At 65.4% G+C, this 13,678-nt stretch overlaps 1 protein-coding gene across 1 annotated transcript in view; it reads right to left on the reverse strand.

Moving 5' to 3' along the window:
• Positions 1-3,610: 3,610 nt before the first annotated feature.
• PKD2 (polycystin 2, transient receptor potential cation channel) overlaps positions 3,611-13,678 on the reverse strand; it is a 38,498-nt gene continuing 28,430 nt past the window's right edge. The window contains exons 10-15 of the mRNA XM_054172522.1: positions 12,512-12,610; positions 9,206-9,327; positions 5,710-5,827; positions 5,314-5,477; positions 4,161-4,308; positions 3,611-3,853 (exon numbers count right to left, since the gene is read on the reverse strand). Coding sequence (XP_054028497.1) covers positions 3,611-3,853; positions 4,161-4,308; positions 5,314-5,477; positions 5,710-5,827; positions 9,206-9,327; positions 12,512-12,610 — 894 coding nt within the window. The remainder of the gene's footprint in view (positions 3,854-4,160; positions 4,309-5,313; positions 5,478-5,709; positions 5,828-9,205; positions 9,328-12,511; positions 12,611-13,678) is intronic.

Consider the following 13,678-nt stretch of genomic DNA (forward strand, 5'->3'; position numbering starts at 1 on the left):
CAAGGTGAAGTTTGTCGTCAAGGGATGGCAGCCAGGGGCCAGAAATGGCCCTCAGGGGCAGAGGAGAGGTCTGCTGCCCATCCCAGCCGAGGCCTGGGGCTGGAGGGGTGCTGTGGAACAGCAGCAGCCTCTCCCCCAGCCCTGCTGGGAGCTTGGCTGTCTCCCCAGGGAGGCTTTGTCTCCCCCAGCCCAACCTCCAACCCAGCCCCCCCATGGCCACCAAGCCCTGGCCCCAGAGCCATGGGCACAGCTTGCTGGAGCTCCTCCAGCCATGGGGACTGCACCACCTCCCTGGGCAGCCTGTGCCAGGCCCTGACCACTCTGGCAGCACAGAAATTCTTCCTCCTCCCCAACCTGAGCCTCCCCTGGGGCAGCTTCAGGCCACTGCCTCTGGTTCTCTCCCCTGAGACTGGGGAGCAGAAGGATGTAGGCTGGAAAAGGCCTTTAGGATCATCAGGTCCAAGCATTGACCAAACACCAAGGGCACCATGGCCCTCAGTGCACCCCCAGGGATGAGCATCCAACCCCCTCCCTGGGCAGCCTGGGCCAGGCTTGCAGAACCCTTGCAGCCAAGAAGTTTCTTCTCCTCTCCAACCTGAGCCTCCCCTGGGGCAGCCTGAGGCCATTGCCTCTCCTCCTGGCCCTTGTTCCTGGGGAGCAGAGCCCAACCCCCCCTGGCTGCAGCCTCCTCTCAGGGAGCTGCAGAGAGCAAGGAGGTCTCCCTCAGCCTCCTCTGCTCCACACTCCCCACCCCCAGCTCCCTCAGCTGCTCCTCCCCAGCCCTCTTCCCCAGACCCTTCCCCACCTTTCCTGCCCTTCCCTGGCCCTGCTCCAGCTCCTCAAGCTCCTTCTGGCAGCCAGGAGCCCAAAGCTGAGCCCAGCCCTCAAGCTGTGGCCTCCCCAGTGCTGAGCCCAGGGGCACAATCCCTGCCCTGCTCCTGCTGCCCACACCACTGCTGCTCCAGCCCAGGCTGCTGCTGCCCTCCTTGCCCCCCTGCCCAGGAGGGTGGTGAGAGCCTGGCACAGGCTGCCCAGGGAAGTGGCTGAGGGGAAACCTTCTCACTGTTTTCAACTCCCTGAAAGGGTTCTCAAAGCCTGGAACAGGCTGCCCAGGATGAGGGAGGGGATTCTGCCCCTCTGCTCCACTCTGCTGAGCCCACAGCTGCAGCTCTGGGGCCAGCTCTGCAGCCTCTGTGCCAGGAAGGCTCTGGAGGGGCTGGAAGGTGTCCAGAGCAGGGCCAGGAGGAGGAGCAGAGGGCTGGAGCTGCTCTGAGCACAGCCTGAGAGAGTTGGGGCTGTGCAGGCTGCAGAGCAGAAGGCTCCCAGGAGACCTTCTGGTGGCCTTGCAGGAGCTGCAGGGGGCTGCAAGGGAGCTGGGGAGGGACTTTGGAGGGGGTGAGGGAGGGATAGGGGTCTGGGACACCTCTGAGGGGGGCAGGAATCAGGCCTGGGACAGAAAGCCAGCAATGGGCACTGGCAGCCCAGAAGGCCAAGGGCAGCTGAGCTGAGCCTTCTGGGCTGCCAGTGCCCATTGCCAGAGGTGGAGGGAGAGGATCCTGCCCCTCTGCTCTGGGGGGTGAGGGAGGGACAGGACTGGGGGGGCTGGAGCAGAAGTAGAAGTGGGGAGCTGGAGATTGGCTGTGAGGAAGAAGTTGTTGCCCAGGAGGGTGGTGAGAGCCTGGCCCAGGCTGCCCAGGGAGGTGGTGGAAGCCTCCTGGCTGGAGGTGTTTGCAGCCAGGCTGGAGGTGGCTGTGAGCAACCTGCTGTGGTGTGAGGTGTCCCTGCCCAGGGCAGGGGGCTGGGGCTGGCTGAGCCTTGGGGTCCCTGCCAGCCCTGGCAGCTCTGTGGGTGCTGGAGCCATGCAAACCACCTCCTGGGCACTGAGGCCTCCTGAGAGCCAGAGCTGTGCAAGCTGAGTGCACCTCAGCTGCTCAGGGCAGCACAGCAGCTCCGAAGCAGGGTGGGGGAAGGAGCAGCAGGGAAGGAGAGCAGAGCAGAGGAGCAGGGAGAGGCTGCAAGCCAGTGCTGCCCAGTGCCAGCCTGCAGGCTGCAGAGGACACTGCACTGCAGCCAGCTTTGAAAGGCTGTGCTCAGGAAGCCTCTCCTCATCTCCCAGCAGGGGAAGAAAAGCCCTCCCAGCCTCTCCCCTCAGGGCTTTAGCCTCAGCTCCTGCTGTGCTGCTCCCCAGCACTCAACACCATGCAGCCAGGCAGCTGCTGCCACCCCTGGGGGCCAGTCCTGGCCCCTGGAGTTGCCCTCCTCCAGCCCCAAGTCTCACTGCTGCTGACTTCCAACATGGCACAAGGGCTGAGGATGCCCTCCAGGAGCTCTTGGCACATCTCAAAGCCTTCCAGAGGGCTGAGGATGCCCTCCAGGAGCTCTTGGCACATCTCAAAGGCTTCCATAGGTCTGAAGAGGCCTTCCAGGAGCTCTTGGCACATCTCAAAGGCTTCCAGAGGGCTGAGGATGCCCTCCAGGAGCTCTTGGCACATCTCAAAGGCTTCCAGAGGGCTGAAGAGGCCTTCCAGGAGCTCTTGGCACACCACAAAGCCTTCCATAGGGCTGAGGATGCCCTCCAGGAGCTCTTGGCACATCTCAAAGCCTTCCAGAGGGCTGAGGATGCCCTCCAGGAGCTCTTGGCACATCTCAAAGGCTTCCATAGGTCTGAAGAGGCCTTCCAGGAGCTCTTGGCACATCTCAAAGCCTTCCAGAGGGCTGAGGATGCCCTCCAGGAGCTCTTGGCACATCTCAAAGCCTTCCAGAGGGCTGAGGATGCCCTCCAGGAGCTCTTGGCACATCTCAAAGGCTTCCATAGGTCTGAAGAGGCCTTCCAGGAGCTCTTGGCACATCTCAAAGGCTTCCATAGGTCTGAAGAGGCCTTCCAGGAGCTCTTGGCACATCTCAAAGCCTTCCAGAGGGCTGAGGATGCCCTCCAGGAGCTCTTGGCACATCTCAAAGCCTTCCAGAGGGCTGAGGATGCCCTCCAGGAGCTCTTGGCACATCTCAAAGCCTTCCAGAGGGCTGAGGATGCCCTCCAGGAGCTCTTGGCACATCTCAAAGGCTTCCATAGGTCTGAAGAGGCCTTCCAGGAGCTCTTGGCACATCTCAAAGCCTTCCAGAGGGCTGAGGATGCCCTCCAGGAGCTCTTGGCACATCTCAAAGCCTTCCAGAGGGCTGAGGATGCCCTCCAGGAGCTCTTGGCACATCTCAAAGGCTTCCATAGGTCTGAAGAGGCCTTCCAGGAGCTCTTGGCACATCTCAAAGGCTTCCATAGGTCTGAAGAGGCCTTCCAGGAGCTCTTGGCACATCTCAAAGCCTTCCAGAGGGCTGAGGATGCCCTCCAGGAGCTCTTGGCACATCTCAAAGCCTTCCAGAGGGCTGAGGATGCCCTCCAGGAGCTCTTGGCACATCTCAAAGCCTTCCATAGGGCTGAGGATGCCCTCCAGGAGCTCTTGGCACATCTCAAAGGCTTCCATAGGGCTGAGGCTGCTCCTGGCTCTGCCCCCCCTGTGCCAGCTGCCCTCAGTGCTGGGGGTGCCAGGGGGGGCAGGGGGTGCCAGGGAGCAGCGCTGCCCTGCCGCCGCCGCGGGGGGGCGCTGCCCGGCTCAGCCTAGCCCTGGAGGCTGCCCGCGGCGCCCCCTGCCCCCTCCAGGCACTCGGACTGGGAGGAGGAGGGCCGGGAGCCCCTGGCGCGGGGCTGCTGCGGGCCCAGGGGGGTGCCGAGGCGGTGGCTGAGCTGCGAGGCGGCGTCGTCGGACTCCCAGCGCTCCGGCTCCTCCCGGCCCGGCCGCTCCCGGCCCGGCTCCCGCGGCGGCTCCCGCAGCAGCTCCGCCTCCCGGCACGGCCGCTCGTCCTGCGGGGCAGAGGGCTCACAGCCCCGGCTCCGACCGGCACGGCCCCGGCTCCGACCCGGCTCGGCCCCGGCTCGGCCCCGGCACGGCCCCGGCTCCGACCCGGCACGGCCCCGGCTCCGACCGGCACGGCCCCGGCTCCGACCCGGCTGCCCCCAGCCCTAAGCACTGCCCCGGCTCCGACCCGGCTCCGACCCGGCACGGCCCCGGCTGCCCCCAGCCCTAAGCACTGCCCCGGCTCCCCCCTGCCCTCAGGACACCCCCAGCTCCCCCCCTGCCCTCAGGACACCCCCTGCTGCCCCCCCTCACCTCTGCCACCCCGTCCAGCAGCCTGCCCAGGGCATCTCTCCTGCGGAGCTTGGCCCTCTCCATGGCCTCCAGCTTGAGGATGACGGCGTCGATCTTGGAGACGATGCTGCCGATGGAGTGCTCCATGCGATCCACCCTCCGCATCAGCCTGGGGGCAGAGAGCCTCTCAGAGTGAGCCCGGCCCCGCCCCAACACTGCCGGCCCCGCCCCGGCCCCGCCCCAGCCCTGCCAGCCCCGCCCCGGCCCCGCCCCAGCCCTGCCAGCCCCACCACAACACTGCCGGCCCCACCCCGGCCCCGCCCTGGCCCCGCCAGCCCTGCCCCAACACTGCCGGCCCCGCCCCGGCCCTGCCAGCCCCACCCCAACACTGCCGGCCCCGCCCCGGCCCTGCCGCGCCCTGGGCCCACCAGCACCACCCCAACACTGCCGGCCCCACCCTGGCCCCGCCCCGGGCCTGCCAGCCCCGCCCCAGCACTGCCAGCCCAGCCCCAGCCTGGCCCTGCCCTGCCCCGCCCCAGCCCAACCCCCCCCCAACCCTGCCCAGCCCCAGCCCAGCCCCAGCCCTGCCCTGCCCTGCCCCAGCGTAGCCCCGCCCCAGCCCAACCCCCCCCCCAACCCTGCCCAGCCCTAGCCTAGCCCCAGCCCAGCCCCAGCCCCAGCCCTGCCCCAGCCCTGCCCCTGCCCAGCCCCAGCGTAGCCCTGCCCCAGCCCTGTCCAGCCCCAGCCCAGCCCCAGCCCTACCAGCTCCCAGCCCCTCAGGGGTTAGCCTACCCTGGGCAGAGGCTCCAAAGCCCCTCAGAGGGGACCCCAGCGCAGGCAAAGCTCCAAAGCCCCTCAGGGGGGAGCCCCCAGCCCCTCAGCAGCCTGCAGGCAGCCCCCAGCCCCTCAGGGGGCAGCTCCCAGCCCGGGCAGGAGCCTGCAGGCAGCCCCCAGTCCCTCAGGGGGCAGCCCCCAGCCCCTCAGCAGCCTGCAGGCAGCCCCCAGCCCTTCAGGGGGCAGCTCCCAGCCCGGGCAGGAGCCTGCAGGCAGCCCCCAGCCCCTCAGGGGGCAGCCCCCAGCCCCTCAGGGGGCAGCCCCCAGCCCCTCAGCAGCCTGCAGGCAGCCCCCAGCCCCTCAGGGGGCAGCCCCCAGCCCCTCAGCAGCCCCCACTCACACTTGGAACTCCTCATAGGAGACCCCACTGGCGCTGCTGCCCCTCCTCCTGGAGCTGTGGCCGCTGTCCTCCTCCTCCTCCTCCTCGGAGTCCTCCATGCTGCGGGGGAAGCTGCGGCTGCTCAGGGGCCGCGGCAGGGAGCTGCGCTCCAGCTCCAGCTCCTCCTGGGGGAGGCACGAGGGGCTCAGCGCAGCAGGGGAGGGGGTGGGGGTGTGGCAGGCTCAGAGACCCTCCCCTCAGCTGCCCCCTGCCCCCGCTGCACAGCCAGGCAGGGCTGGGAAGGGGAAGATGCTGCGGGGGCAGCCCCGCAGCAGCGGGGGCGGGCTGGGGACTGGCCCTGCTGGCAGCCCCGCGGCTGGCAGCCCCACTGCTGCCCCTGGGCACGCTGAGGCTCACCCTCTCCTTCTCCAGGTCATCTCTCATCTGCTGGTGCTCGTGCTCTGTCAGCTCCTGGTCCCCATCCTGGTCGTACTTGGTGAAGATGGCTTCGATCTCGGCGTCCGTGTGGCCCTTGCTGGAAGGGCAGCAGGCAGAGCCCCCTGAGCCTCCCCCTGCCCAGCTCAGCCTCCCCCTGCCCAGAGCCCCCTGAGCCTCTCCCTGCCCAGCTCAGCCTCCCCCTGCCCAGAGCTCCCTGAGCCTCCCCCTGCCCAGAGCCCCCTGAGCCTCCCCTGCCCAGAGCCCCCTGAGCCTCCCCCTGCCCAGCCCCCTGAGCCTCCCCCTGCCCAGCCCCCTGAGCCTCCCCCTGCCCAGCCCCCTGAGCCTCCCCCTGCCCAGAGCCCCCTGAGCCTCCCCCTGCCCAGAGCTCCCTGAGCCTCCCCCTGCCCAGCCCCCTGAGCCTCCCCCTGCCCAGAGCCCCCTGAGCCTCCCCCTGCCCAGCTCAGCCTCCCCCTGCCCAGAGCTCCCTGAGCCTCCCCCTGCCCAGAGCTCCCTGAGCCTCCCCCTGCCCAGCCCCCTGAGCCTCCCCCTGCCCAGCTCAGCTTCCCCCTGCCCAGCTCAGCCTCCCCCTGCCCAGAGCTCCCTGAGCCTCCCCCTGCCCAGAGCCCCCTGAGCCTCCCCCTGCCCAGCCCCCTGAGCCTCCCCCTGCCCAGAGCCCCCTGAGCCTCCCCCTGCCCAGCCCCCTGAGCCTCCCCCTGCCCAGAGCCCCCTGAGCCTCCCCCTGCCCAGCCCCCTGAGCCTCCCCCGGCCCAGAGCCCCCTGAGCCTCCCCCTGCCCAGCCCCCTGAGCCTCCCCCTGCCCAGCCCCCTGAGCCTCCCCCTGCCCAGAGCCCCCTGAGCCTCTCCCTGCCCAGCCCCCTGAGCCTCCCCCTGCCCAGAGCCCCCTGAGCCTCCCCCTGCCCAGAGCCCCCTGAGCCTCCCCCTGCCCAGAGCTCCCTGAGCCTCCCCCTGCCCAGCCCCCTGAGCCTCCCCTTGCCCAGCTCAGCCTCCCCCTGCCCAGAGCCCCCTGAGCCTCCCCCTGCCCAGAGCCCCCTGAGCCTCTCCCTGCCCAGCTCAGCCTCCCCCTGCCCAGAGCCCCCTGAGCCTCCCCCTGCCCAGAGCCCCCTGAGCCTCTCCCTGCCCAGCTCAGCCTCCCCCTGCCCAGAGCTCCCTGAGCCTTCCCCTGCCCAGAGCCCCCTGAGCCTCCCCCTGCCCAGCTCCCTGAGCCTCCCCCTGCCCAGCTTAGCCTCCGCCTGCCCAGAGCTCCCTGAGCCTCCCCCTGCCCAGCTCCCTGAGCCTCCCCCTGCCCAGCTCAGCCTCCCCCTGCCCAGAGCTCCCTGAGCCTCCCCCTGCCCAGCTCCTGCCTGCTCTGCAGGCACCAGAACACAGCCAGCACCCCCCCTGCAAGCCAGAGCCTCAGCTGACCCCAGCAGTGCCTGGAAAGTCACAGCCCTGCTGACCAAAGGCTCAGCTCTCACCTTCCACAGCACCAGAGAGTGCTCTGGGCTGGAAGGGAGCTGCAGAGCCCCTGCAGGCCAAGCCCCTGCCCTCAGCAGGGACATCCTCCCCTGCAGCAGCTTGCCCAGAGCCCTCTCCAGCCTCCCCTGCAAGCTCTCCAGCCATGGGGCCACAACCACCTCCCTGGGCAACCTCTTGCAGGCTTCCAGCAGCCTCCTGGGGCACAACTTGTTCCTCACATCCAAGCTCCAGCTGCTCTGCTCTCATCTCAACCCATTGCCCCTGGGGCTGTCCCTGCAGCCCTTTGGCAGCAGTCCCTCTGCAGCCTGCTTGCAGCCCCAGCAGGGACTGGCAGCTGCTCTGGGCTCTGCCTGCAGCCTTCTCTTCTGCAGGCTCAACACCCCCAGCTCCCTCAGCCTGGCCCCAGGGCAGAGCTGCTCCAACCCCCTCAGCATCTTGCTGGCCTCCTCTGGAGCCTCTCCCTCAGCTCCAGGTCCCTGCTGTGTTGGGGGCTCCAGAGCTGGCCCCAGCCCTGCAGGTGAGGTCTCCCCAGGGCAGAGCAGAGGGGCAGGATCCCTCTCTCCAGCTCTGGCCCCAGCCCTGCAGGTGAGGTCTCCCCAGGGCACAGCAGAGGGGCAGGATCCCTCTCTCCAGCTCTGGCCACCCTGCTTTGGGTGCAGCCCAGGCTGCCCTTGGCCTCCTGTGCTGCAGCCTCACCCTGCCTGCTCCTGCCCTGCTTCTCCCCCTCCCCAGCCCCCCCCAAGGCCTTCTCCTTCACTAAGGTCTGCCTGGAGCCTGCTCCAACCCCCTGAGCATCTCTGTGGCCTCCTCTGGACCCTCTCCACCAGCTCCAGGTCCTTCTCCCCCAGCCTGCACTCTGCTCCTTCACAGCCCTCCCTTTTCCTCCTCCTGCAATTGGTTCCCACCCACAGCCTCCTGCAGGAGCCTTGCCCTGGCCCCCAGAGGCTCAGCTCTGTGCTGCCTCAGACCCTTGGTGTGCCAGCAGCCAGCAGCTCCAGGCCTCAGGGTCAAAGCCTTCCTGCAGTGTGGGCTGCCAGCCCCCTGCAGCTCCACCACACTCCAGGGGCCAGAGCTCAGACTTCTCCTCCACCTCATCCTCTCCCCACTGCTCTCTCCTCCCACACTCCCCTGGCACACTCTGAGGGCTCTTTGTGCAAGGCCTGCAGAGCCAAACTCTGCCCCACTGACTCTGCTGCCCTGATCCACAGCCTGGGAGCAGCTTGCACCAAGGCCTCCACACCACCTGCCTGGGGATGACACAGCCCCAGGAAGGCTGCAGGCTGGGGGCAGAGGGGCTGGAAAGTGGGCAGCAGAGCAAGCCCTGGGGGTGCTGGGTGGCAGCAGCTGGAGAGGAGGCAGGGGGTGGGCAGGGGGGCAAGGAGGGCAGCAGCAGCCTGGGCTGGAGCAGCAGTGGTGTGGGCAGCAGGAGCAGGGCAGGGATTGTGCCCCTGGGCTCAGCACTGGGGAGGCCACAGCTTGAGGGCTGGGCTCAGCTTTGGGCTCCTGGCTGCCAGAAGGAGCTTGAGGAGCTGGAGCAGGGCCAGGGAAGGGCAGGAAAGGTGGGGAAGGGTCTGGGGAAGAGGGCTGGGGAGGAGCAGCTGAGGGAGCTGGGGGTGGGGAGTGTGGAGCAGAGGAGGCTGAGGGAGACCTCCTTGCTCTCTGCAGCTCCCTGAGAGGAGGCTGCAGCCAGGGGGGGTTGGGCTCTGCTCCCCAGGAACAAGGGCCAGGAGGAGAGGCAATGGCCTCAGGCTGCCCCAGGGGAGGCTCAGGGTGGAGAGGAGAAGAAACTCCTTGGCTGCAAGGGTTCTGCAAGCCTGGCCCAGGCTGCCCAGGGAGGGGGTTGGATGCTCATCCCTGGAGGGGTTTCAGAGCTGTGGTGCTGAGGCCATGGCTCAGCCCCAGCCTGGGCAGAGGCAGAGGAGGGTTGGGCTGGGTGAGCTGCAAGGGCTTCCTCACCCAGCCCCATGGCAGCACTCCCAGAGCAGTTACAACTTCCTTACCCTTTCAGGTCCTGCCTGAGCTCATCAAAGTTGAGCTTTCCCCCTCCTTGCCTGAGGCTTTCTGAGATGTCATCCACTGCAGTCTTCTTCAGCTTCAGCCTCACCATGGCTTTGTTGTAGCCCTGCAACAGAGAGTCCCAGGCTGGGGCTGACTCCTCAGCTGGGCTTGGCACATCAGCTCTTTGATTTCTGAGGGCTCACAGGCATCAGCTGTGCTCCCCAGCACCCACAGCACCCCAAATGCCCTGCCAGGACCTCTCTTTCCTTCCTCTTCAGCAATCTTCACAGTCTCACAGAATCATCAAGGTTGGAAGAGGCCTCAAAGATCATCAGGTCCAACCTGGCACCACAGAGCTTATGGCTAAGCCATGGCTCCAAGTGCCACAGCCAAGCACCTCTTGAACCCCCTCCAGGGCTGGGGACTCCACCACCTCCCTGGGCAGCTCATCCCAGTGGCCAATTCCTCTTGCTGGGAAGAACTTTCTCCTCCCCTCCAGCCTCAACCTCCCCTGGCACAGCTGCAGACTGTGTCCTCTTGTTCTGCTGCTGGGGGCCTGGCAGAAGAGACCAACCCCCAGCTGGCTCCAACCTCCCTGCAGGGAGCTGCAGAGAGCAAGAAGGTCTCCCCTGAGCCTCCTCTTCTGCAGGCTAAGCAACCCCAGCTCCCTCAGCCTCTCCTCACAGGGCTGTGCCCCAGACCCCTCCCCAGCTTTGTTGCCCTTCTCTGGACACCTTCCAGCAGCTCAACCTCTTTCCTACCCTCAGGAGCCCAGAGCTGGACACAGGACTCAAGCTGTGGCCTCAGCAGTGCTGAGCACAGGGCACAAGGACTTCCCTGCTCCTGCTGGCCACACTCTGCCTGACCCAGGCCAGGCTGCCCTTGGCCTCCTTGGCCCCCTGGGCACACTGCTGCCTCCTCTTCAGCTGCTCTCCCCCAGCACCCCCAGGTCCCTCTCTGCCTGGCTGCTCTCAGCCCCTCTGCCCCCAGCCTGTGGCACTGCCTGGGGTTGCTGTGGCCAAAGTGCAGCCCCTGGCACTTGGCTGTGTTCAATCTCCTGCCCTTGGCCTCTGCCCCTCTGCCCAGCCTGGCCAGGTCCCTGTGCAGAGCTCTGCTGCCCTCTCACAGCTCAGCTCCTGCCCCCAGCTTGCTGTCAGCTGCACATTCCCTGCTGATGGACTCCATCCCCTCCTCCAGATCATCAATGAAGATATTGATCAGGCTGGGGCCCAGCCCTGCTCCCTGGGGCACAGCACTGGTGCCTGGCTGCCAGCTGGCTGTGGCACCATTCACCACCACTCTCTGGGCTCAGCCTCCAGCCAGTTCCTCACCCAGCTCAGAGCTGCTGTGCCAGCCAGGGGCTGACAGCTTGGCCAGGAGCTTGCTGGGGGGATGGTGGCAAAGGCCTTGCTGCAGTCCAGGCAGGCTCCATCCACAGCAGCTGAAGAGGAGGCAGCAGTGTGCCCAGGGGGCCAAGAAGGCCAAGGGCAGCCTGGCCTGGGTCAGGCAGAGTGTGGCCAGCAGGAGCAGGGAAGTCCTTGTGCCCTGTGCTCAGCACTGCTGAGGCCACAGCTTGAGTCCTGGGTCCTGGCAGTGCAAATGAGGAGGAGAGGCAATGGCCTCAGGCTGCCCCAGGGGAGGCTCAGGTTGGAGAGGAGAAGAAACTTCTTCCCTGCAAGGGCTCTGCCAGCCTGGCCCAGGCTGCCCAGGGGGGTGGCTGAATGCCCATCCCTGGAGCTGGAGCTGCTGCTGAGGGCCATGGTGGCCTTGGGGCTCAATGCTTGGACCTGATGATCTGAGAGGCCTTTTCCAGCCCACATCCTGCTGGGATTCTCTGGGGTTTCTCTGCACTGGGACTGAGGCCAAGCTCTTTGTTTCCAACAACTTGATGGGGTGCTTGGTGCCATGGCTTAGGTGATTAGGTGGTGCTGGGTGCTGGGTTGGATGTGATGATCTTGAAGGTCTCTTCCAACCTGTTCTGTTCCATTCCATTCCATTCCATTCTATCCTATCCCATTCCATCCCATCCCATCCTATCTCATCCCATCCCATCCCATCCCATTCCATCCTACCCTATCCCATTCCATTCCATCCTATCCCATCCCATCCCTATCCCATTCCATTCCATCCCATCCCATCCTACCCTATCCCATTCCATTCCATCCCATCCTACCCTATCCCATTCCATTCCATCCTATCCCATCCCACCCCATTCCATCCTATCCCATCCCACCCCATTCCATTCCATCTCATTCCATTCCATCCCATCCCATCCTATTCCATCCCATCCTATCTCATTCCATCCCATCCCACCCATTCCATTCCATCCTATCTCATCCCATCCCATCCCATCCCATCCCATTCCATCCTATCTCATCCCATTCCATCCTATCTCATTCCATTCCATCCTATTCCATTCCATTCCATCCTATCCCATTCTATTCCATCCTATCCCATTCCATCCTATCCTATCCCATTCCATCCTATCCCATCCCATTCCATTCCATCCTATCCTATCCCATTCCATCCTATCCTATCCCATTCCATTCCATCCTATCCTATCCCATTCCATTCCATCCTATTCCATTCCATTCTATCCTATCCCATTCCATTCCATCCTATCCTATCCCATTCCATTCCATTCCATCCTATCCCATTCCATTCCATCCTATCCCATTCCATTCCATCCTATCCTATCCCATTCCATTCCATCCTATCCTATCCCATTCCATCCTATCCTATCCCATTCCATCCTATCCTATCCCATTCCATTCCATCCTATCCTATCCTATCCCATTCCACCCTATCCCATCCTATCCCATTCCATTCCATCCTATCCTATCCCATTCCATTCCATTCCATTCCATTCCATCCTATCCTATCCTATCCTATCCCATCCCATTCCATCCTATCCCATCCCATCCCATCCCATCCCATCCCATCCCATCCCAACCTTCCTGGCAGCTGCCCCTGGGAGCTCCCAAGCCATGGTCCCACACCTGCCCCATCCCATGCCCGGAGCAGCAGGATTGGAGAGGCAGCACTGCAGCTGCAGCAGCTCAGTGCTCCTGCACCTAGCCAGCCAGCCAGCCCCTGCCTTGCCTCCAGCAGGCTGCTGAGCCCTCAGCAGCAACCCTCAGAGCCCCTGCAGGAGGGCACTGCAGAGGGAAGGCTTTGCCCACTGGAGTGGCACTCAGCTGAGCTTCACTGAGCCCAGAGCTTGGCTGCAGGCTTGGCCTGGCCACAGCAGCAGGGCAGGGGGAGCTGTGAGGAAGGAGATGGCAGGCAGTGGAGAAGGTTCCTTGTACCTTCCTGATGAGGTCAGAGAGCTCCATTTCTGCCTTCTGCTGGGCCATGTCGGCTCTGACCTCGGAGTAGGTGTCGTTGAGGATGGCCAGGAACATGTTCTGTGCAGGAGAGAGAGGCAGAAGCCCCCTGAACATTGCCCCTGCCCCCTCTGCCCTCAGCTCCACCTGCACACCCTGCCAGCAGCTCCTGCTCCTCAGCAGGGCCAGCAGAAAAGCCTGGGCTGATGGAAAGGCACTGGGGTGGAGACCTGGAGGCACTGAACCCTGCTGCTCTGCAGGGCAGCACCATCCAGTGCAGACTGCTGCCTCTAAACTGAGCTGCAGAGTGGCCAGAGGAGGCTCCAAGGCCACAGCCACAGCCAGCACTGGTGCCTGGCTGCCAGCTGGCTGTGGCACCATTCACCAGCACCCTCTGGGCTCAGCCTCCAGCCAGTTCCTCACCCAGCTCAGAGCTGCTGTCCCAGCCAGGGGCTGACAGCTTGGCCAGGAGCTTGCTGGGGGGGGATGGTGGCAATGACCCCTGCCTGGCCAGCAGCACAGCCACAGAAGGGTTTGGGGTTGGAAGGAACCTCGAGGATCATCCAGTTGCACTTCCCCTGGCCCTGGCAGGGACACCTCCCACTAGAGGAGCAAGGAATGAGTCCACCCCAGTGGTGAGACCCCAGCTGGAGCCCTGGGGCCAGCTCTGGAGCCTCTGGGCCAGGAAGGCTCTGGAGGGGCTGGAAGGTGTCCAGAGCAGGGCCAGGAGGAGGAGCAGAGGGCTGGAGCTGCTCTGAGCACAGCCTGAGAGAGTTGGGGTTGTGCAGGCTGCAGAGGAGAAGGCTCCCAGGAGACCTTCTGGTGGCCTCCCAGGAGCTGCAGGGGGCTGCAAGAGAGCTGGGGAGGGACTTTGGAGGGGGTGAGGGAGGGATAGGAGTGGGGGGGCTGGAGCAGAAGTAGAAGTGGGGAGCTGGAGATTGGCTGTGAAGAAGAAGTTGTTGGCCAGGAGGGTGGTGAGAGCCTGGCCCAGGCTGCCCAGGGAGGTGGTGGAAGCCTCCTGGCTGGAGGTGTTTGCAGCCAGGCTGGAGGTGGCTGTGAGCAACCTGCTGTGGTGTGAGGTGTCCCTGCCCAGGGCAGGGGGCTGGGGCTGGCTGAGCCTGGAGCTCCCTTCCAACCCTGGCAGCTCTG

The sequence above is a fragment of the Dryobates pubescens genome, chromosome 24, assembly GCF_014839835.1.
Source record: "Dryobates pubescens isolate bDryPub1 chromosome 24, bDryPub1.pri, whole genome shotgun sequence".
Taxonomy (NCBI): Eukaryota; Metazoa; Chordata; class Aves; order Piciformes; family Picidae; genus Dryobates; species Dryobates pubescens.